The sequence below is a fragment of the Harpia harpyja genome, chromosome 8 (assembly GCF_026419915.1).
Source record: "Harpia harpyja isolate bHarHar1 chromosome 8, bHarHar1 primary haplotype, whole genome shotgun sequence".
NCBI classification, from domain to species: Eukaryota; Metazoa; Chordata; class Aves; order Accipitriformes; family Accipitridae; genus Harpia; species Harpia harpyja.
In genome coordinates this window covers 31,961,838-31,986,836 of record NC_068947.1, presented here as the reverse complement: position 1 = coordinate 31,986,836, position 24,999 = coordinate 31,961,838, and the positions used below count along the sequence as shown (strand labels likewise).

Sequence of the window (24,999 nt, the reverse complement as noted above, 5' to 3'; positions counted from 1 at the left end):
GGTGGGGTGCATTTTTGTTCCTGAAACTCTCTAGTGGACCTTATAAATTTGATCATTCTTGGCATTTTTGGTATTCCTAGTCGCTCGCACACCACAGCAGCCACATGTTGTCAGTTAAAATCTAAATATCGGGTAACTGCTAACTGAGACTTTATTGTGTATCATGCTTTTTTTCGGAATTCGTTTTGTAAAGTAAAAATGACACTAACTCTAAAAGCATGTTTAATAAAACCTCAACAATCTATGTGCTGAGTTTGCACATACTATGTTCTCAAAATCAAAAGAAAAATGTAGAATAAAAATAGTAGAGAAGAACAGTGCCCATTTTTGGAGCCTTGAACAGATGTAAGTGATTAGAGCTTTGTGTTTGGTTTGCTTTGATTTTTTGGTCTACTTTTTGAAAGTTCTGTCAACTTCATTTTTGCTTATTTCACTTTGTTTGGATAGTTTTGCCTTACTGAGTTTCCTGTGATGCTTCTGGTTATGTGAAAAGTCTAGTCCAAATCACAGCACTTCAAAAATAATAATTTTTCAGTTCTTGGGTTTCCTCAACCCAACAGAGTACTTCTCTCTCTCCAGGTAATAATATACTCACAATTACTTACTGCCAAGTTCAGATACCACGTGCAGTAGTGTGGGCCTAATATACACATTGCAGAGTGTTATTCCAGACTCCTGTGTAATCTTATGCAGGACCAAGTCTGCCTTCTTACGGGTGCCCTCCTTAAAAGGGAAAGAAATAAAAGCTGCTTTCTTCCCTTATCTAGCTGTAGGACAATTCTTGCTGGTACTCATGCTGCATTGAGCAATTAATTGATCTTTTTTTTTCCTCCTGAAAAATCATTATCTAACAAGAATCTATTTGGCACATGGTCACATAAAGACTGTTCTTTTATTTAACATGGAAGTGTGGGTGGTTAGTTATACTTGGATCTAATTACACTCATTTTCTTCTAACTCAACAGCTTTGCTTTTGCCTCTCTCTTTGCTGGTGGTGTTAGTTGCCTCCTTGCCTTTGCTAGGCCTCCTGGTTCTGGCTGCACTGGGGAGAATAAATTACACAGAGATAAGAGGGGGGAAAGTGAGTAAAGTTCTTCCCCCTATATGTTTAAGAGAGAATAAAACCCACAAACCTTCCAGGGAAAATAATGCTGTTAAAAAAGTAAAACTTGAGAAAGTGAAATGCTTTCCTGGTGTATATCTTGAAATATTTTTAGTGCTACATGGAATATATTTAATTTTGAAACTAGCTATAGAGATGTATGCTTAAGTAACTTTGCCTTCCCTCACAGAACGTGAAGTTTGGCTCCTTGAACAAAATGATTATGACTCAAGTTCTCATTAACTGTAAGTTTGTGTATTTTGCATCATTGCTTTTCCAAGTGGCTATGCCATTCAGAATGCCAGGGTTTTGAAAGCGAAAGATGTTGACGTAATGGCTCGGGCTTGCTTCCACCATGGCCCACATTTCAGACTCTGCAGATCTTGCTCTTCCCATTCATCTGAAATCATTAGTCTCTTAGGACTAGTTTGAACTTTGGTGATCAGTTTGAGCATTTCTCTTGGAGGAAGACCTGACACAAATCAAGTAGGAAAAAAATTGCTAGTTCAGGGTTAAGTGTTACCGTAGAAGTTGCAGGTAGCTGATTGAAGCTATTTTATCGTTCATGGTAGGCATTCCAGGAATGAGTGGTTTTGCTCTCTGGCAGACTTGTACATTGAATAGAATTAAAGATGAGCTGTTTTTACCATGAGACTATACAGTCATTGCAACACGATTTTTAGAAGTGAGCTGCAAAACGTTTTCCTACAGAGAAAATTATTGTACAGTAAAGGAAAGATTGCCTTGAGGTAGAAAGTCTGCAAGCTAAGCAAAGCAGATTGCTGGGCTGCTGCAATTTTCCTGTGTGATTTTGGGCAAGCCTTGAAGTTGTTCAGTACTTAGTCAGCATTTCATGAGTCGTGGGACTGAATTTGTTCATACATGTAAAGCAGCCTGACACTATTGCAACAAAGCTGTGTTGTGCCACTTTGCCGAAGTGCAAAGTGTTATTAGATCCTAAATAACGAATAAGCTCTTTTTTGTAGACAAAATACTAGAGTAATATTCTCTCTCACGTACTCAGGCCATGCTCCGTTCTAGGTGTTCGTGATTATATAATACTTGCAGGATCTAGCCCAGCTACAAATATTTTGAGATTTTCTTTTATTTTAAAGAAAACATACATTTACCATTCAAGATATATGCTGAAGTGTCAAAGTGGTTTTGAAATTATTGTCCCTGGTATTCAACGATATCAGAAGTTTATTAATAAACTAGGAAACTTTATAGTAGGTGTTTTGCATGATTATAACTCCTGGGAAATTTGCATTCACAATGACTATCATTAGTATGTTTCATGAAAATAGACTTTGAATACATCCTGAACTCTCAGTGTGAACTTCAGGCATTACTGAAATCAGTGTGAGTATTAGCATTGTCTTCACTGAGACTAATATTTCACCCTTTCCAAGAAAGTATATAGTATAATTTATAGCAAGGGAGAAGCCCCTTTTTGAAGTGCTAAATGAGTTGACATTCTTAATCTTTTTGTTGCTGTTGTTACTGCTTCACTTTTTGTTGTTACTGGCTTGTTTGTCATTAAGTTACTTTCCTTTTGCCAGCTGGAGTTTTATGGACATACTCCATATTCATTCTCATTTTTGTCCTAATGAGACTTTCTGCTAAGAAAATTTCCGTGTTACGTGTCTTGCCAGTGTCTTTTACGTTTGTCATTCTTAAATATTAGGAAACACCCAACTGGAGGTGACAGCTGTTACTCTACTTTTGTCACCCACAATCAAAGGCTGTGGTGGTATAAGAGGTCATCTATTGTATCTGTTATTCTTGAAGCTAACAAATGTAGGTAGTTGTAACAGGTTTTTCAGTAGGAGAAGAAACCTTAATTTTAGTAATCTGGACATTTTGAGTAGGACATGGGGAAATAACTTTCAAAATTTGCAAAATTAAGAGTAGATGGAGCAACCAGAGTAAATAAACCTGCAAGCCTGCTTTGCTAATTATTTTTGATTCAAAAATAGAAGGTAACCTTTGAAAATGTTCGCTTTTAGGATTTCACCTGGTGGCGAACTGTGTTCTCCCTACGTTAACCATCTTAACGAAGGCCATTTCTTCTACTGCTATGAATATAAAGTTCAAGAAAAAGGCAGTTCTTCATCTTTGTAACATACACATTTCTTAGACTGCAGTGTCAGTTTTACTGCGCTGCCCTGTCAATGAGTCTCAAATTCACCTTGAAGGATCACCCCCAGGGATGCCAGCTGAACCTTTGACCCTTCTGTTCTGACTGTCACCAAGGTTAACACATCATTACAGCTTGTGATGTTCGGGATACCTGTTCATTTGGAACCTTTATCAACCTACAGTGTTTCAGACAACTTAAACAGAAGCCTCAGTCTTTCATTGCTTTTTCATAGGAGTATGTTTTGATGATATTTGAGAATGAATTCTATTTCTTCCTAATGTTGTGTTAAAATAGAAGTGAAATTTTAAAACTTACAGCTTTATTTGTTTTTCCTAAATTATTAAAATAACAAATATATGGCTATAAGCAAAAATAAAAAGATGAGGAAGCATTTTCTTTTTAAATTCGAAAGTGGGCGGATTCATGCCTGAACTGTTGCTTACAGTACGACATAGCTACACAGTGTGAAAAACTGTGTGGTGATAGACAAAAGGACATCATTAAGTATTGCCTTTGTGGGATAAGTTCTAGCTACTGATAGGTTAAGGACACTTTATTTATTTGGAATTGTCTCACCAAAGTACCACGTTGGATAATTAGCTGCTTAAAATTAAAATAGGTTTTGGTTTGCTAACCCAGAAAATTATATTTGCAAATAACTGCTCTTGTCTGTGGGACTGATACCTATATTATAGGAGAAGTCTGTTGACACAGTTTTTCCAAGTACATATAAAAATATTGGTTTAATACATTGTACCCTGTAAATGTGATCTTAGCAGAGTTCTTTTTTTTCCAAGATTGTCCTCTGATAAAACACATGGGCCATTTGATTGGCCAGATCTACTTCTGGACACTGTTAATGGCCATCAGTTTTTTGTTCACGAAATAATAAAAGGAATAGATACCAAAATTGGTTTTATTCTCTCCTACATTGTTTCAAATGACTTCCTATTTATTCAGGTGCAGCGGAGGATGACAATGAAATTTTTGTTTCTGCTAATGGAGGAGATTACTTTTAATCCCAAGCAGCACAGAGTCTTCTAGGTTTTACTTTTGTATTCTTTTCTCCTTACTTTCTACAAAATGCAGTCTTTAAAATAGGTCTACAGGCATTACACCTAGGTACCTATGTGCAGCATTCAGACTATATGCGAAGTTATTCTATCACCGCTTTACAGAGTTGAGATATTATTGGGACAGTGTTGTATCCTTTTCTGTCCTCTATATAAACACTTTAAACACAATCTTTTAGGTAACAAGCCTTAAATCACTTACTCCTTTCAGTTAGATTTATGTTATTTTCCTTCTCTTAGACTTGTCTGGAAACTTATAATAGTCAGTTAACAGCTACGCAAACTCCAGTTAGGTGTGATCCAATGGTTTTTCCCTTTGGAAGCATTTGGACAGTAGTTGACAATGCCACAAAAGAGCTTTCTGAAAAGGAAAAGTATTGTTTATTTAACCACATGATCACACAAAAAAGAAACAACACTTCAAACCACTCTAATATCTACGTGCCTAGCTGACTGATTTAGCATCAAAAATTTCTTTCCGATGGAATCCCGTATGTATACCTTCTTCCAGATCTCCCCTTAATGAGCTTCTGGTCTTCTACTCCTCAAGGAAGATGTGCATCTCATTAAATCCCTCTTCCTGCTTTGGTTTTTGCCTCCTCTTACATCTCAGGAACAGAGTTGCTGCTTTGGGCTACAAGTATGTCAGGCTCAGCAGAGGCCCAGTCCTCCACTTCAAGGTGAATTTCTCCTAAGCATGTTTTGAAAAGTTACCATTAGGATCATAAGCTCATACCTTTGTGGTATATTTCCACGCAATCCCACTATGAAAGTAGCTTGCTGTGTGAGCAGAATGAGCCTAGATCAAAATCTAACAAGTTATTAAAGGCAACATTTTAATATTCTATGTGTAGAATGGCCTGCATATCAGATGTTCTTTGCAGGCATGTTTGAAAGTGTCAGTAATAATATCTATAGTGCAGCATTTATGCTTTAGTTCTTACAGGTCTTGAACAAAAGTTTGAATCTAATAGGATTTTCCAGAATTTCTGTATTCAGAAATTTAAGGATATTTAAGCATTTTTCTGAAATACAGTAGAAATATTCATATTATATGCTACCAAACATTTCTTGCCCAACTTTAGGTCTGGGGAAAACATGTAGCATTTCATTGCAATCCACTGAAAGAGGATCTCATCAAAGGACAAAACTTAAGATTTTACGGCACTTTTGTCAAATGTGTAGTAACACATGGAACTATTTGAAAGGTGAAGAGAATCATCTGAATACTTTTTTTCCCTCTATATCAAACATTCTTTAATATCATGACTTTTCTGGTCATGACTGACTTCCATTTTCAGTAGAATTTGGCTTTCTTTTTTCTTCAAAAAAAGTCAACAATATGGCTGTCTAAGAAAAAGTCTGTATGAAGTACACAAAGTATAATCCCTGATAGTGTAATGCCAAGTATAATGCATAGTTGATGAAGTCTTAGTTCAGCTGACTATTCTGTTTTTATGCTTACCATACTTGAGGGGTTTTAGAACTTTCCCCCATAATTTCTGAATGTTTATTCAGGGTTTGAAAACCATGTTACTAGTCTTCCATTAAAAATGAATTTGCAATGGTAGCAAGTATCATTTCTTTACCTTTTCTGGACATCAGTAAGCAAAACCAGTGGATCTATGTTGGAACAATCATCTCCTCTTAGATAAATGAGGGTGAACTTTACTGTTAACAAAATTTTCTGTAAGGTTTTACCTTGGTGCAGACATCAGAGTACTGATGTGACCTACTGAAATTTGTGTATGTATTGCAGTAGTAATTGATCCTGTTAATGTTTGTTTGTGTTGGAAAAGGAGGCAAGAAGACTAAGGAAGCTTATTGATAAGGCTTGGGTTTTTTTTTGCATAGGTACTATCAAGACAGTCCTTCGCCGCCTTCCATGCCTGTTCACATACATCGACTTCCCCAGCATTCTTTAGTGTGTGTTTTTGCATCATTTTCATTGCCTTTCCTTGAGGGAAAGCATGGGAAGGAAGTCAGAAAAGGAAAAATTTGCAGTAACGGGAATAACACAGAGAAATGCCAGTCATAAATATTTCTACTAGAAATATTTTTATGTATTTGGGATGCTGATTGGAGTCATAGAGTGTCTCAGGAGTGGCGAGTTCAAACCTTGGTGTGGGACTCCAGCTGAGGGCAGCTCTTATTTGTCCCATTTGTAAATGGTCCCCAGTCAGTCAGGGTGGCATTCAGTGGATGGCATGCTATGGGCTACAGGCATGCAGCACATTTTGGTGACCTGCATTCAGGACCAGATTTTGAAAGTGGAATTGCAAACTAAACTACCTGGACATGTCAATATGTCCATCTCATAGTCAGAAGTGTTGACCACCCCTTAGCTTACCCAGCGCCCAAGGCCTCCTAACTTTTGCCATCTGCTTTTGAAAAATTTGGCCAGAATGTTAAGTAGATGAGTCTTTTAAATGCGAAAGTATATCTTCTTTTCTGTTTGTCATGCTAAGTAGCTGGCAAAGAAACAGTAATGTCTTTAGAAGTTAAGTGTTTACTTCAGACTGAACATTTGGGTTTGTATCTGTTTTGGAAGCATAGTGTGGCTGTTTCTGTGTTTTTAGGGAGAAGAGTTTACTATGGGAATGCAATTGCAGTTTTTAACTTCCTGTCGCTGTCATAAAAAAAGTAATTCATACCAAAGGAACTGAAATCTGATCAGGTAACACTCCTCGTTTTCTGCAAAAATCACTTCCTATTCATTATGTGTTTTTACACTGCTCACACAGAAGACGTCAAAGCTTCTTATTTATGTTAGGATAGTACTAGTTTAAAAAAAGGCATGCAGACAGCCACAAGAAAAACTAGGAAAATGAAAGTGCTGAGTAATTTCAGTTTCTCTGCCATTTTTACAAGCCCATTCCACCGATAGCAAACTGCCACAAACAGGAGACCCTGATTTCCATGCAGAACTTGGCCAGCTCGATCGTAGTTTACTTTGCTTTGTAAATACAAATGGAAAAATTGGAGCAGTGATATTTCCAGTGTCCAGAACAGTTTCTTTCCCCTTCCAGCCACTTTTTTTTTTTCCTCCACCTTTTCCATTGGTGCAGTTTACAATACCCTTTTAACAACAACAAAAATTGTGCCAGGAGTTTAAACCCACCATGGCAGCTGAGAGGAATAGCAAGAAACTGCAGCAAAGGAAGCAATTATCCCAGCAGGGCTCCAGAGTCCTCCTGAATAGCTTGGGCAGCGCCCAACCGCGAGCAGGCGAGGCAAGGGGAGAGGCACCATTCTTCAGGCTTCAGTCTCTTCATTCTCCTTGGTTATTCACACTGTAACCACTTCCAGTTACACACTGAGCAATAAGCGGTTCGCTGCTCCAAAGGCAAGGGCTGAGTGGGAAGAGCAGAACTGGTAGGCAACCTGTTCTTGCTGACGCTGGAGCCGGATTTCTCAGTGGCAAGCCTAGCAGTAGCCCACAAACAACAGCTCTCAGGCGGTATCGTAGTTAGAGGATGGTGACGGGAAATGTGGGAGCATCAGGGAGCAATGATCCCAATGCACATAGAGAACGGGAACAGTGTACGCTTTGTTCTGCTTGATTGCAACCTGCGCTGGCTTATTTTAAGAGTAACAGAAACTCCAAGTAGCTCCTGGCTTCACTGTCCATTGCTAAAGATCAGCTTATATTGCATAGTCCCCTGTGGCAACAGAGGGCTGAAAATTTGTGAATGGACAGAGATCTGCAGGTCACTCACTGCCTGTTGAGTCTCTCTGGAGGATCTAAAGTTGAGCATGAAAATAAAAATAGTGGTGCTGGGCTGCCGTGTGAGCTGGGGAAACTGGGGGATTTGATCTTTACCCCTCTGTGCATACATTCTCCTCCTTATGCCTTGTAAGTTTAAATTTTAGCATCTTCCAAGCAGGGACCTTATCTGTAGCTGTAATGCCTTGCCCAGTGGCTTTTCAGTGTTCCTTCAATAAAAATGAAAGTTACAGTCAGATTTGCTTGTGGTTACCTGTGACTGCAGGTTTTTACCTCAGCTTGTGTGCAGACCACAAAAAATACAAGGAAATTTGTGATTTATGATTTGCATGTGCTGCAGTCACAAGAGCTGCAGTGATCGGTGATGGAAGAGTGAAATGTGGCAGATTAATATATGCCTTTTGTGTTTAATTATTCATGAAAAATGAACAAAGTTGCCCAGATGTTCCTTTTTTTGGCATTGTGACACAAATGATGTGAAAGGTTTAATGTTTTCACAACTTTGTATGTCCAGCATAGCCTTAGTATAAAAGTTAGAGTTCTGCTAAGCTTAGGCTCAGTCAGAGATAAATGCAGTAGAAACTTAACCCAGGTTTATATGCTTTTTTTGAAGCACGGTCTCATTTCCATGACATGTCATCTTGGTCAAAAGTCAGAGAATCAGTAATTTTTTACTTATGTTAGAAAACATTTTATATTTTTGCAAGGTTACATTTTGCAAAATATTTGTGTATTTGTCATGTTTCATTGGTAGGGCCAACCCTTCTTGGGCAGTAAACTTGATTATAGAGTTTCGAAGGAAAATGTTTTGAATGAGAAGTCAAATCTGTCTCAAATTTAAAACTGTCAAAATACCATCTTGGAAATGTATGAAAGAATCCACTGCATTTTTTCCACCTGTGACAAATTTTATTTGCTTAGTTTGGTTCTCGGTTTGTATTCTATGCCATAAAGGGCTCAGGTTTACCCCCAGAGGAAGACAGAAATTCCTTCTTCCCTCGGGAAGCTACTGTGCCAGCTCCAGGGAGGAAAGCTTTCACAGGCATCGAGCACAGGAAGTACGATGGTCACGGGAGGGATCCGGGAGCCTGTAATTCGCATTCCCTTCAGTGAGAAGCCAGCAGTGGGCAGCCAGTCCTAGAGGGGGTGTGCCCTCTCCTCAAGGCAAGTGGGAGTCTGAGCCAAATCTGCTGCATCTCAGGTCACTGAATGACTGAAGCCAAAGCTGAAAATAATGACCTGCTGCACAGACCCATGCCAAGAGAAAAATTTTGTGTAATTCTTTTTTACTTCTATTCTCTCTTCTCAGACTGTGATGATTTTGTTGTTGTTGTTGTTTCACGATTGTACTTTTGAGTCTAGGAGAACCTTGGTTTTGCATGTTAAAGGTCTTTCTTTTTCTTGTGGGAGCTTATCATAGAAGACGACCTATGAACGTCTGTTTCAAGGCTCTTGTTAACTTGAGTCCTGTCGGAACAGTTCCCTTTATAAGACCCTATATCAAGACCTTGCAAAATCCCATATTTTGGCACAGTGGCTGTGAGAGATCTGCACTCTGGTAAACGTCTTTCATCAGATTACAAGTCTTAGTGAAGTTTTATCTACCCATGTTTCTAAGCTTTGAAGTTGAAAGTTAGGGCTCCGCTGTTGGAGACTTGTGCTCTGCACAGCTCCTCTTTCCTTAGGGGAAAGTAGGAAATTTCCTATCGATGAACTACACGCCGTGATACTGAGTTGTCTTGAATCCATGTCGTTGTCCTTCCAACATTAACCCCAGGCTTAAAAAAGTAAGGCAATGTCCATCAATACCTACAATGACAGTTAGGAACTGAAATCCCCTTGAAATCAGCAGCAGAGTCCATACCTCTCTGAAATGGCATGGTGGTGGTACTCCTTGCCCCTCCACCCCCCCCAGTGCTGCCTGTGGGGTTTAGGCGTACTCTGCAGGATGCAGAGTCACTGCAGGGTCTGGTCTGGTCTGGTCTGGTCGGTAAATGGGCCCTTGTGGTCCCTGGAGAGCCAGTCTGAAGCCGCCCCAGCCCCGCAGAGTGGCCTTGCATCTGTCTTTTGCAGTGTAGGCACTCTCAGTGGGAAACAGGCTGCTAAATTCCTCTGTAGATTTGGGCTGTGTTGTTTCTTTTATGGCTACCAGGTAGGAATTTTTAATATGTTTTAAAATTTGAGGTTTGTTAGGATTATTTTTCCATATTACATTTGTGATACTTTAGGTAACATAATTAAAAACTGAGAGATTTTGTGTTGCAAATTAACCCCAGCTGGTCTGGGATTTTATCCTTGGAGGTGTGTAAATAACACAGTGGTGGTGATGCTTAAAAGAAAATTCCTGTGTAACAGATACTTCAAATCACCTGACTTGCTTAAGGGGAGAGAAATGAAGACATACCAGACACCAAGTTCAGTTCAAGTTCATTTTTATTTCTGATTTCAGTCATTGATTACAGTGAAAGCTACATATGCACCAGTGCATCCAGGGGAGATTCATGCATGAGGTTAAATATACAGGTATACAGAAATATCATAGTTGTCATTACAAACACATCATTCCCATGTTGGGCTCAGTTGGGCTTTCTTGGGGTCTTTCAGAAGGATTGGTTAGTTCCATATATTTTTCACTGACCCATAGGATGTGCTTATGTGTTGCCCATTAGTTAAGTTTAGTGTGTTTCCTGTACTCAGTAAATACCATTGTGAAAAACAGTTTCTGAGGCAAGTGTTTGCTACTTTTGGGGCGGGGGCGGGGGGGAGGTTCTTGGTAGAGCAGATTTAAGGCTGTGAAGGTAGTTGTAACATGCTTTTGTTGTAGGAGGATTTTAATCTTAGTTTATAATAAGAAAGGAAGTGTTACATAGTGAATGTTTTGTACTATAGCTGTGAAAACGTTTCAGGAAAGTATTATACTGGTCAAATATTTTCATATAAACATAGCTGTCTGTTCAGAAATTAGTTCTGATTAATGTGAGCCAATACGGCCTATTTTGAATTAAATCTTCCTTTGTGATTAACAAAAGCCAAATGTTTGTAGAAAGTAAGTTTGGGATTGTTACGATTTTAAACTTCTGAAAATTGTATATGCTGAGGTATGGATTTTTCTTTTCTGAAGTTGATTTATGAGATTCTGCGTATATCTTGCTGTTTCCATGATCTTGTTAGTTGGGTGAAGTATCAAACGCATATGGTAATTCTGATATTTGGTGTCTTGTAATAATGCCAAGGGCCGAATAACCCTCAGCTGCCTCTGAAGTCACTAAACAATTCAGGACACAGATAACCCTTAAGCCTTTGTAGATATCCATCTTCTTGTAGATACAGCCATTAATAATGAGGCCATAAAAGAGGGGAAGGCAGTCTCATGAGCAGATTTGAATCTGATTCTGACTGTGATGTATCCTGGCTGGATTGGCAGGGGTGCCAGAAGCAGCAGCTTGAATCTATTATCATTTTAACTACCTTAAATGCTCTTTCTTTTTAAGTAAAGCTGTCTTCCTATGCATTTTGCACCATCCTTTATAGATTCTACCTTCAGGCCTGTCATCATTGCAAGACAGTTTTGTTGGTCTGTATGGTAGGGGGGAACAATTGACTTGCACTTTGTCATGACAGATTTATGGCACAGGAAGACCACTTGAAAGTATGTTTTAAACTTCTTTCAAATAGAATTTTTGGGGTGTTTGATCTGGAGGAGGCAGCACGTACCTTCCTGGGGTCCCAGAGAATGGAACCAAAAGCAGGACAGACTCCTCTGTCTGAACTTTGAAGTTGAACAAGAACAAACTTTAATAATTGTTGAAGACCTATTCCAAACATGTTTTGATGTCTAGTGTCTGTTATGTAAGCATGCTATAATAGGTAGGGAAGAATATGTGGGATTCACAAAGCTTGGAACAAGATACACATTTTTAAATACAAATTTAAGATAGGTATTCATTTATACTATTTTTTTACTCAACTTCATTAAAACGACAAAGTTGTCTTCTATTGCTGACATTCCATGCCTTACAGTCTATGCTGCAATGATAAGTCGTAATATGGATATACTAGTCTGTTTTGGGATGGTAGACTGCATAGAGGGAAATGAGCAAACTCTGTATTTCCTAACTAAGAAATAAAAGCTCTGTTTTACTTGTATCTACCATTGGTGACAATATTAATTAAAATTGCCTGTACTCACCTTGTTCTTTAACTGTTCTGTTGTCATTTATAATTAGATGGTACATTTTTAAAGTAAAGACCATGTCTGACAGGTTAATATCACACGCCCGTCTCATTTCATTTAAATAAAATGTGATATTATGTATGCTGTACTGTAGAAGACTGAAATATGTGAAATTTCTGATACTACATATGCAGAAACCGTGGCTATACGAACAGAGGTCAGTATTTCACTCTGCAGTCTACATTTCATTTTCTAATGGGTTTAAGTTTACTTTAGAATTATTTGAATTTACTAATGAAATTTAGTTTTTAAATTCAATTTTTTTTTAATTTTTTTTTTTTTAAATTTCATTTATTAAATAGAATGAAGGTAGGAGCTAAAAGAAATGTAAAAAAAATGCCAGTCACCTTTATGTTTGGACTTCCCAAGCATTTCGCTCATGGCTTCATTCTTTCTCAGATTTCATAGCACATTTCTGTGAAAAGTAAATGAATCACCCACATATAAAAAACTATTTCTTAACACAGACAGATGGGTATGGATTTATACATACGGAAATTTACACACGCATACACAACATGCATAGGTATATAAAATATGGTCTTAGACTAAGTGTATATATGTGCACAGCTATACTGAATACTTGGTGGTATGTTGTAGAACCCTTGGGTAAGTTTTTATGGATTTGATTTATTGGCTGACTGAGTTGAATCATTATTTGTATATGATTTTTTGCTGCTGGGTGGCCATAATTTGCAATTCTGGACGTAGTTAACTCTGTGGGTGCCTAGAGTTTTCTGTATGAACATCTCCAACTATTGTTTAAAGAAATAAATTAAGTGGACTTGCTTGAATGAACAATTTACTCACGAGGAGGAAAATATGGTCAGGCAGGTAGGTCGTAGAAAATAGCTGTTAATAAGTCTTTGTAAGTCACCATGCTATCATATATTCTCTTAACCTACATACAACAATCCATACATGTTACAGGCAACTGAAGATCATCTGTGAACTGCTGATCACAATCTTTTTCTGTCATCAGTATTCAGTGCTATTCTTGTATTCTCTGCTTGCACAGCCCTGATAAATTTGCTGGTAGGTACAGAACAGAACAAAATCCTGAAAAGGTGTGAAGCATCAAAACGTGCCTTGGCATGATTTCTGTATAAATGATACTTACTTCCATCTTTTCAAAATTGGACTTAAAGCTGTGGCAGTTAGCAAAGCAATTCTTTTCCCATGATATGCAGTACCTACCAGAGTAATGGAATCAAACTGTTTGCTGTATCTCGTTTACTAGGAAGAAGGGACTTCTCTTTGTATTAAATACAGTAGGTAACAACTCTTCTGAAGGTTTGGGATGAAATATTACACTGCCTGTCACTTTTTCAAGCCATTATATTATTTGCCTCTATAAAGTCCAGCTGGTGTATCTGGGGCAGAGGCACAAATATGAGAAGAGCCAAAGCACTCAAATTAAAACTCCTTGATTAATTGTTAAGTATCCACAGACTATGAGTAGTTCTAATTTGCAGGATTTCAGGTACTGCCCCCAAAGGTGATTTGGCTCTTTACTTCTCTAACTACTAAATAGGAATTTACAGTACTGGAGTTACTGGATATGAACATAGTAAGGCAAAGAAATGTAGCAGTGATTCCTTCTGTGTTCCTACAAAAATTCACATGCATGTAGTTCATTGTGTACTTCGTTTCTAAAAGCCATTGGTCTACAGTCTATAGGTATTTCTAGGATTTCCTATTGAGAGAACAAGTGGCAAACGTTGAATATAGAGAACATAAATTTGTCATAGCTAGAGATTTGATTTGCAATGTCTTGTTAATGAATACGAGGGCTTGATCAATATTACTGAGATGGTGGGTACCTATTTGTTCAAATTTAATGGAAAGCTTGGGTAGTGACCAACAGCCGAAGTACGCTTTCTTCTAGCCATCTGTGAATGCTCTAGTTACAGACGTGTAATTCCACATGCACTTGTGGTGCTTTTTATTGTAACTGTGTAATTCATCACAATTTAATGTAGCATAGCCATGATTGCAGCTAAAGTTCTAAACCCTTCTTCTGTTTTAAGGAAAACAAACAAACAAAAAAGATCAACAAAGGAAAACCCTGGGAAAAATAAATCAAATGTGTTCAGAATTCCATCTTGGAAGCACAGCTTCCTTCAGTAGGCATGTCACATCTTTGGAAGTCTGCCTCCACATCCATGAGGGAATGTTTTCTCTGCCTCTCTTTCCTTATGTAAATCTCAAATAACTTGGAAGAAAAGCAGCTTTCAGTGGTTTTTTAGTTGTTCAACTGTTTCTGCTTTAATGCTTCCCTCCACCTATGCTTCTAAGAGAATCTTGTGGTGATTCCTAGAAGAAATTCCTAGGATAGTTCTTGCTAGGGGTTACAGTTAGTACAAAATACACAGCTGTGTCATATTGTAATGGGCTTGATTGGGATTTTCTGGAGAGCTAAAATCACAGAGGAGCACAAATGCTGCTGAACGTCAGTAGGACTTAAGCTCTTAAGACGCGTGAAAATCACTGCTTTTAGTTTTCATGGGTTTGAAATCATTAGCTGAGTTGGTAAATTCTTATGATATGTAAATATATTTCTTTGTTAAATCCAGTGCATTCAAATTGATATACATGAAAAGTATCTATTTCTACATATGTATCTGGATATACAAATACCCCAAATGCATGTGGAAATCTTTCTAAAATTGTTCTTTTAAAATCCTGTGCATAGATTAATTGGAAATAAATAGCTTTCTGTGATTTAGGGAGATGTAAACCAGGAATAAATATAGATAGACTTCTAGTTATATTTTACATTCTCTTCTCACACTTACCAGTTCAGCTGGTCAACAATGTAAAAATGCACCCAGATTCTTGAAAAATGTGTATTTGCAGGTCACCTTTATTTTTTCATTCTTCATGCCTCAAATCCCCATTGAAATTTCAGCATTACTAGATTTCTGGATGATGAAGGACATATCTTTTCTGTTCTCAAACAACAAGTGCCAAAGGCAACAGAGTGAAATTTGTATGCAACACTATCTACGTTACACGTGCATGTTCATTTATCTCAATAACTGACTGTCATCTTTGTGTGCGTACATCTTATAATGATAATAAGAACCCAACACTGCTCAAGATGTCAAATTTTCAGGGATAGATTTCTAGCTGCAGGCAACTTGAGCAAAATATCTCATATTGAGAACACTCTTCTCCTTGTCACTGACCACATTAGACCCTTTCATGTAGCTTCATATGTGGCTTTTATTTATTGTGTACTTCCAGCCATGACTTGAACTGCAGTGGTTTTCATATGTGATTGGACTCCTAAGCATATGTTCATTTACTTAAAAATGTAATTAATCTAATTAAGTAATGTTTTTGTATATTAAAGTAAACACGGTACATATTCAGTTGCCTACACAAATTCTGCTGCATTTTGGTGAACTTTGAAATTTGTTCAACCATTTTGTCAATCAAATGGGAGAATAAAGACTTTTAAAGGGAGATCAGATATTTTCATATGCATTTAATATGTATTTTTATATAAAATAATAAGATTTGGAATCACAAAGGGGAAGTATGTCTTCTAATTTGGGGGTTATTGGAATTCCATTATCTTCCAAAAACTGAATTCAGAATTAAGAGTAGAATGTTATTCATTTCCCAGTAAGGATTTAATTGCTTCTGCCCTGCTGCTTATCGGCCTTTGAAATTACTTATTTAAAGGTGAAGAACTAAAGAATAAAACATTTCCTTCACAAACATAAAATTCATGAGTAATAACAAGCATGACCAATGATAGGATAATGTACACATATTTCTTGTCAAGAAAAAAATAATTGCAGCACTTGATGTGAAAATGGGATTTATGTCCAGTGCTAATTTTTACTTTCCACCTGATTATATCAAACTGCAGCAGTACATGGGAAGGAATTGTAGTCCTTCTGGCCAACAAGCGTTAAACATGCTGTTGAACAGCCAGTAGTACATTATGCAGAATGAAGAAGAGAGTAATAGGGGTCCAAATCTGAGAGATTTTAAAATACTGATGTAAAACTAGGAGGCTAGCTTTTTGCATACAAGAAGGAAATTAGGTTAATAGCAATTTTTTTTTTTTTTTCACTTTTTTGTATGATTTGGAAAATCACTGATAGCTTGTTTTGTTTCATTATCTGTAACAAAACCTTTTTCAAGTTAATAAATATTATTAAATCGCTAGTTGATATTAAAAGTATTTTTTATTATCCTTGATTTGTCCTAGATCAGAGGAGGAAAGCTTATGATCACATACACAAGAAAGAATGATGCTGGCAAATACGTTTGTGTTGGAACAAATATGGTTGGTGAACGTGAAAGTGAAGTTGCGGAGCTCACTGTTTTAGGTAAGAACTCCTCCTTTAAGACTGTGTTAATGAAAATGTCCAACTTCTGTTTTTCCTAGTAAGCATTTTATTAAGGATCATTCTCATATATTTCCTTTTCAGTGTTTATGTTGAAAATGTTTTTTGTCATGGTTGTGTTCTAGCAAACGTGTGGCAGTTAATGGCTTTGCAAATCCACCTGGGACTGTTTTTGCTATCGGAAGACACTTTCTTACTTAGTTCTCGAACTGAAAATAATTCCAGTGTCCACTGACTGGATCAGTATTGTAAAATAATAGCAAAACAAAAATTAACATCACTAAGAAACAGAGGCTTATTTTTTCCCTCTTGCTGAAGAAAATCAGAATTATTCTAGATTTCTATTCTAAAAAATTATCCTTTCATTTATAGTGATGTGTACTGAGTGTTGTAAAGATACAACAGGTCTTCTTGTTCAAGTGATCCTAATGATAGTTCCTCTGAGCATCAAAAAATACATTTTCATTTAAGATAACTGAGCTTAGCTGAAAATTGCATTTTTGTTGCTATTGCAGAAAAGAAGCTGTAACTCCAAGTGCAATCTCAGAATTCCTTCAGCATGGGAGAATTGCCTCATGATCACTGTAGATGCAGCAGTAGTTTTCATTCAAAATGTGTCCTGTGTTAAAGTAGGGGAGGCTTGAGATAATTCCTTCATTGTTTCTGCAGAAGGAATAGATTTTTTATCATCACAGGATGAGACTGTCCAAGCCACGGTTCTAACACACTGGTTTCCATCACAGCTTGGGGTTTTTTTCAGGGGTTTTTTTGGTTTTTTATTTTAAATTCAGATTTAAGATCTGTCTTGTCAGTCTTCACTGCTTTTTAGAGTTAGGACTCAGGTAGCTTGAAGTCCTGTTCAGACTTTTCTTGAAGCAGGGTTTTCCATAATAAAATGAGATTGTATGCCATCTTAAAGTTGTTGAAACTGAATATCCAGCAAGATAGCGTGTAACTTTTTAGAAGCTAAGGAAGACTTCCTGTCATCCACTATACTGTTTTGGTTTTTTTTTAATTTATAGACACCTTTGAAGCACTTTGGGGGCAAGTTTATTGTCAAATAGACTTTTAGAACTTCCAGTCAAAATCTACAATTGAAAGAAAGTTGTAGTGACGTGAGTAAAGTCCTGGCATTGGGCTCCTAGTTAACTGTGCCAGTTAATTGCTCATCACTAGTCTACTGCTAACCAGGGAATCATGGTATGGACTGTTACGTAGTCCAGGCTGGAAAATATTACTCTTGCTGAACACCTGTAGGAGGGATACATTGCAGAGAGAGGTCTGTCTTTGCCTGTTTCTTCATCTCGTTTTCCCTTCAAACATATTTCTGATTTTCAGCCTGGGAAAACTAGTGAGGTTTTTTTTTCAAACAGGACAGTAAAGCTTTAAATCTCTTATCAGTCTGTGTCTAGAAATCTTTAATACACCTTATTCTTTCAACGCAGGCCTTAGATATGTGTGAAAAAGCATGAGAAACTTGCTGACTTCATATATTAAAATCTTTCAAAATAAATCTTCTGTTTATGGAGTTTGGTTATTTAGAAGTAGAACTTTTGCTTTTAGGTCTCTGCTTTAGATCAGAAGGAGGATTGCATGCCAGAAACTGTAATATTAGAAAGTTTCAAAGTGATTCTTGCTAAGCTTTCCTTGTATTTACCAAATAATCGTGTGACAAAGATAGATACTTAAATCAGTGCTGGTTTCCCTTATCCGTTTATGTGGTTGAATAAGAGTGTTATGAAGGGGCAGACAAAAGCTCTCAGACTATAACTCTTCCTTTAGGAAACTGATCTAAAGAACAATGTGCCTCTTTTGGGTTTTGCTGTTGTGCAGCAGTCCTGGCCTTACCAGATCAGTCCTTTTTCTCTTCCATAATTAAGTTGAATATTCTTCCCCAAACTATTCTTACTCTGAAGTTTAATTGGGAATGTTCTTTTCTTGCATTCAGATTGTGTTTTTACTGCACCTACAAGAAAGGGGCTGGGGGGGAATGTCTATATTTGTATTTTTTTAATTCACAGCTAGATTCATGTCTGTAGGTCTCTGTTTTATTTCTGACTTCTTGTATATGAACCCAAGCTAGAACTGACAGCTTAAAGATCAACTTGCTGTTTCATCTAACATTATTTGCCTAGCATTGCAAGCAAAGGTAAGTTTTCTACAACACAAGCGTCCAGGTGGTCTGGACATCCTTGAGAATAAAGGAAGGTCTTTTATAGGGTTTTGTTCAGTTCACATTTCCACTTCAGTCCTTTTTGAACCATTGCCTACGGTTTTATAACACTGAATCTCTCTCTCTTTATCTGCAAAGTCAAAGTAGTATTTGGAACCACCTTTTTCAAACACAAATGTGAGACACTAAGAATGTAGGATTGTCTCTTTACCCTTCTCTCTGGTGCTTTTGTACTCCTATGAGAAATTGGTGGCATATTTTTGGATATTCACACTTCCTGACTGTGCCAATGGCTTCAGACTCCTCCGATTCCAGGGAGATGGTATTTCTATCTTTAATACGTTCAAGTCAAAACATGCAACTGCCTTCTCAACTCCCTCAGAGCTTTCACAGGTTTATAGGCAAAAATGTCATCTGCCTTAGGCAAAGGAACCTGCCAAGCACTCTCCCGTTAAACCTTCCCTGTTCTTTTATGGATACCCTGTTGTCATCTGATGCTGCCTTTCTAGATGGGTAATCCTTCCTGGTGTATCCCAGAAATTGTTAAAAACACTTTTCTTCCTTGTGCATGTGCAAACCTCGCTGCACTCCAGCCTGCTGCGGAGCTACGAAGCTATGAATAGCCCAGCACCTTAAAGCTTTGAACTCAGTTACAGGTAGAAAAGTGTGTCGATCCCTTTCCTGAAATTTCTGGCTAGTAGCTGGGTTGCCAGAATAGTACAGCCTGTGCTGAGATCCTGTTTTGTTTCAGAAAGCCTGAGAAAAAGTATGTGGCAATTAATTTGACTCTGGTGAGCCATCTCATGGATGACTCTTGAGTCATGTCCTACAATGTAAGTCAGGGATAACAGCAATATTTATCAACAAAAATTATAGAGAGGACATTGTGGGGTTTTTTGGCTTGTTTTATTTTATGTGTGTTAATGAAAGAAAATGTTATCTTTCTAAGGGAGTATTGGAAATAATTGCATTGAACACTAGCTGCTGCTGACACCTGCAAGCAACCTCATAGAGATACTGTTCTGGGCCTTACTTAGCCTTCAAATTTAAAGGCACCATTGAGTCAAAACCTCCAGTGAGACAATGTTTGGTTTGTGCCTTCCGTCATTTTTGAAGCAGTGCAGCAGATGAGTGGTCATTTGTCTGTGTCCTTGCAGCAAGCCTGCTTCTATCTGAGGATCGATGTGTATTTAGATTTTCTGTGTAGGTTGCATTTTCCTTTAGCTATTAACTGTGACAATGATACATAAGAACTAAGGAAGTCTGTGCCTGGATCCTGAGCCACTGTTGGGAGCATCTGCCTCCTGTGCTGAGGTTCGTGGTGCTGGCCATCTGCAGGGTTACGGATCTTCTGCCTGGGGCTGGGAGCAAGAGGAGCAGTGGCAGAGGCACCTCCATCAGATTTGTCACCCTGCTGCCCTTGCTCTAACAGCCACGGTTCAGGGAAAATCACAATTCTGGCACAGAACTGCTGCACTAATCCCTTTTTTTCTTTTCTTTACTTTTAGAGAGACCATCTTTTGTGAAGAGACCAAGTAATTTGGCTGTAACTGTGGATGATAGTGCGGAGTTTAAGTGTGAGGCAAGAGGTGACCCAGTCCCTACAGTAAGATGGAGAAAAGATGATGGGGAATTACCAAAAGCAAGGTGCAGTACATACAGTTGCCTTTTTTATGACATCTAGCTTGGCATATGATGTAGCCATTCAACATTTGACAGCTAGCATTTCTTTTTATTGAATGGAGGTGGCCTGGCTTCGTCTAATAAGACATTTCTACTTACCATTGAGCTCTATTTGAAGTTATAATTTATATTGAAACTTAAGAACAGCTTGTTCTCAAGGTCTTGTGACAACACATGACAAATACAACAAAAAAGAACTAAGTTCAGTCAGTAATATCTGATACAGATTAATTCTTCACCTGAAGAGTCTTTTGTAATTACTAAAAGTTTTGGAGAATGTATAACAAATAGTAAATTAGATTACAACATCAAGAAGTATATATTGGCATTGCAGTTGATAGAAAATGTAGGCTGGTAATGTAGAAAGCTGCCTTGGTTATAGATGTGTTTGTTACTAAGTTTGCGATTAAATTTTTTTTTTCTGTCATTGCTCTAATTCAGGCCAAAAAGTAAAGCACCTTATTAAAAAGAAATACATTCTGTAATAGATAGATAGATAATTTATTTATTTACTTTGAATTCCCAATTATGAGTTAAAAACCTATTAGGGGAGGGGATTGAAAGAAGAAACCCTGCAACAGTTGGCCCTGGCCATCCAAATGCAGCTTCCTATTAATCTAGTCTATAGCTTTAATAAAAACGATAGCATTTTTAAGAGAAAAATCAACTTCCCATAAAGAGAAACACATTGACTGCATTATACAAAGAAGAGAAAAAAGGTGATGAAAGGAGAGGAAATGGTAAAAGGCCACATTGTTCTTCAAAAAAAATTATTGGATGAATTGTGATTTGTCTTGACTTTCAAGCAATTCTGATCTTCTTGAGAACAATATTTTCTTTTCAACCATATTTAAAAAAATCATTCAGGTGGAAAAATTATAGGAAAAATAATAACTATTAGTAGGTTTACTTGTTAAAAGAGTTCTAACAATTAAAACGTTCTGCGTTAGAGCTTTACGATTGTATTACACCAGTGAAATTCTACTGACATCAGTAAAACTGACTGACATTGCAAAGGAAATCAGGTTTTCAAATGTTTAGGTATATTTTGCTTTTAAAACTTCATTTTTACCTTATCAATTTATAACCATTTATCTATATTTTTATTTCTATGGGAAATGTAGAAATAAAAATATTTGAGACCAAACCAACCGTATTTTTACCCTTTACAGAAATTGTACAAAGTTCTATTATTCCTATTCATTGTTTATTACTATGTATATTTAAAGATACGAAATCCGTGATGATCATACCTTGAAAATCCGGAAGGTTATGGCAGGAGATATGGGCTCGTATACTTGTGTTGCAGAAAATATGGTTGGAAAAGCTGAAGCATCAGCAACTCTAACAGTTCAAGGTAAGAATATTTCTTTGCATAATACTCAAATCTAGAATAAAGTTGATTTTTTTGCATGGCAACTTTATAAAGTTGCTATACACAGACTAGTTGAGTCTAAACACAGCTATTAGAGTGGTGACTTATGCAGGAGCTCTATGCCGTGTTGTGAAAAGAAAATGCAAAAATATAATTTTGGTTTGAGTTGTATTCTTAAGAAATTGAAGCACTTTACATGTAAGGTTTTTTTGTAATCATTCATTATAGTACTGGCATGAGGAACTGAATATGTTTTGAACTTCAGTGTGATCAGAATCACGTCACTTACCATCTTTGTATCTGAAACCCTAACAGAAAGAAGAAACCCAGTGTTAACAAACTAAATTGTTTTAACTCAATAAGAAAGAGTTATAAGTTCAAGTACCTGCCAAATTTTTTCAATTAAATGTAGTAAAGAAGTAGTGAATGATAAATCTCTTTGTGTATCTTTTAATATACTAACCCAGACCACTGGAATTCCTGTTGCTTTTTCATTTTCATTGTAAAAGCGTATCGTAGCACTACTGTTTCTGTGTAAGATGAAAATTCAGTGGAACTCAGTGAACTAATATGTATAAAAATCCTTCCTTGCCTTTATATACACAATCCAGATGTTCACTATTCAGATAATCCCTCTTTTCCTTTCCTGGCTAGCAGACAGGCAATGATGTCATCCTGATGCTTTTTTCTAAGCACTGATGGTCCTTCTGTCCTTTTCTCTGTTCAGTGGGAATTAGTCATTATAGAGTTCTGGGGAAGTATAGGCTTAAAAGTATTTTATTTGGTAACAGTAAATGACACATTTACTGTAACAGGAAAGGTCTTGTCCTTAATGTGCTCTCCTTTTTCCACCAGAAACATTTGGTGTCCCTAACATCTGTAGCTGTTAGGAAAATAGGAATTCTTTTGTTGAAGCTCTTATAAAACGAAGAATTTTGAGATGTTCTCTTTTGTTAGCCACCATGATGTTTATACATCAAAACTGATACCTTATGTTTGCAAAATAACCAGCTCTTATGCTCAGTGTTTTAGAATAAAAGATTAACATGTGAGCAGTAAGCACAGTTTATTCAAAAGAAAAAGACTGAATTATTTTTTAAATGGTGATTTGTTCTGAAGATCACATCTTATATCAACTGTTAATCTTATAAAATGTTAGTATTAAGAATATTTGCTTTATGACTGGTTGAGCAGTTACATATCTAGCAATAAACTATTGGTAGCCCTAATCCTTCGTAGTTCTATTCAAAATAATAAGCAAACACATTCTTGTAATCCCATTTAGGTTAACGGTGCTGCTTAGGTATAAAATGACATAAGTATGTAGATGTTAGAGATCTAGAGTGAGATCTTTTGAATTTTGATAATGAAATGGTACTTTAAGAAACATGATCATAACCTAAGTCTTGGTTCAGCAGGATTCTTTTTTTTTTTTTTTTTAAGTACTTGTATTACACAGTAGATATTTACATTGTAGCAGCTTTACTCTGCAGATATTGTTATGGGATAATTTGTTTCCCAGGGTGAATGGATTACCTCCTGAGCCATTTGTCTGTACTAATGTCTTCACAGAAGGGATTGATGTGAGAAACTGTAATGTGTAAGGCCAATTTGTAGTTGGTAATGTAGTAAGTTATGATCAAAATCCATTTATTAGAGTATCCAGGAGACCTAGTTTTATGGGGGGGGGAGGGGGGGAAGACTCCTCTAGAAAACATGCATTTTCCATTCACATTTTTTCACATTTTTCCTTCTTTTTCCTCCTTCTCCTCTTCTTCCCTTCTCTCCCTTCTTCTTCCCTTGTTTAAAACACTTTTTTTTCCCCAAAGGGTCAGTTTTTGACTGTGCTCCATCTAGAGAGGTCAGTTTGGTCTTCTTGTTTCAGTGCTAAGATGACATTGATCTGACAGTTCATGGACACACAGCTCTTTGAGGAGAGTTTTTTTTTTTCATGAGTAGTATTTTTTGTGTGTGATTTAAGGGATGGAAATGAAAAGTCTTTTCTGCACTTTTGGTAATTGTCACGTGATCTGTTGACTGGAGGGTTTAATAAATGTGTGTTCTGCTGTGCCAAATAGGGTTATTTTGGTTAATTATTTGTAAACAGAGGGCTATGTTGCAAATCATGGCCTCAGAAGTTACAACTGCCACTGTGCAGACTTGTTAAATTCAGCAAAAGACAAAGAGAGGTTTTTGCTTGGTTTTGGGTCTGTCTGGGTTTGGGGTTTATCTGGGGGGATTTGTTTGGGGGTTTTTCCCCCCTCAGTATCTCAGCAATAGGCTGTAGTGTTTTCATGCCAGACAATATGCCAAAGAAAGAATACGAGAGTTTTTAATGGTAACCCCACAAGATGCATGTCCGTGTTAGGAAAGAGGCAGTCACATCTGTCAAGTGTCTGTACAGTGGAACTGCGGTGCTGAATGAAACATGGCACACAGTGGCAAGGGCTGTAAGCAGTGCTCTTCAGGACACTGCTCGGGCCTTAGGGTTGGTAGCACTGCTAAGAAGAGGACATATCCTCTTCTGTACTCATCATTTTTCAGGCCTCAAGCACTGTGATTGACCTGTGTTGTGTTCTGCACTATACAGGGTTATCTAGGGTATTAAAAGACAGAATGTGCAACACTGGGGCTAATTGAGATACCTAGGTGTCAAGGATGTGTTGATGAAACACAGCAAATAGCTAACCTGGTGTCTCAGCAGAGAGCTGCCCTGGATCTGGTGGTATTATTACCTCCAGGTCAGCTCTGACCCTACTTGACCTAGCAGACACTGGAATACATAGTACATGCCCTGCAGTGCTCCCTGTCTCAGGAAAACTGCACAGCACTGCCTCTGAGCTAGGGGAATGGGCCAAGTCTGTGTCCGTGGACTAGGAACTGTCAACTCAGATAGTTCAGCTATGTATAATAGGATGCTAGCTGTAGAAAACACAAAAGAGGAGAGGAAATATCAATTCCATTTTAATGTTCTTCCTGCTCATGGCACCAGCATCACAGATTCTGATTATTGGAATCACTATTTTCCTTTATACAGACTCCTAACTTTCGGGATTATAAGTGTGCCCTAAGTGAAGTACAGATGCTGTATTTTTATTGCAATTTCAGTCATGTTCTTAAAC

At 37.4% G+C, this 24,999-nt stretch overlaps 1 protein-coding gene across 7 annotated transcripts in view; it reads left to right on the top strand.

The window, feature by feature from the left end:
* Nucleotides 1–24,999, top strand: part of ROBO1 (roundabout guidance receptor 1) — a 760,895-nt gene that overhangs the window by 657,241 nt on the left and 78,655 nt on the right. For all 7 annotated transcript variants that reach the window (XM_052794285.1, XM_052794283.1, XM_052794280.1 and 4 more), the window contains 3 exons: nucleotides 16,508–16,628; nucleotides 20,328–20,466; nucleotides 21,732–21,859. In XM_052794285.1, coding sequence (XP_052650245.1) covers nucleotides 16,508–16,628; nucleotides 20,328–20,466; nucleotides 21,732–21,859 — 388 coding nt within the window. The remainder of the gene's footprint in view (nucleotides 1–16,507; nucleotides 16,629–20,327; nucleotides 20,467–21,731; nucleotides 21,860–24,999) is intronic.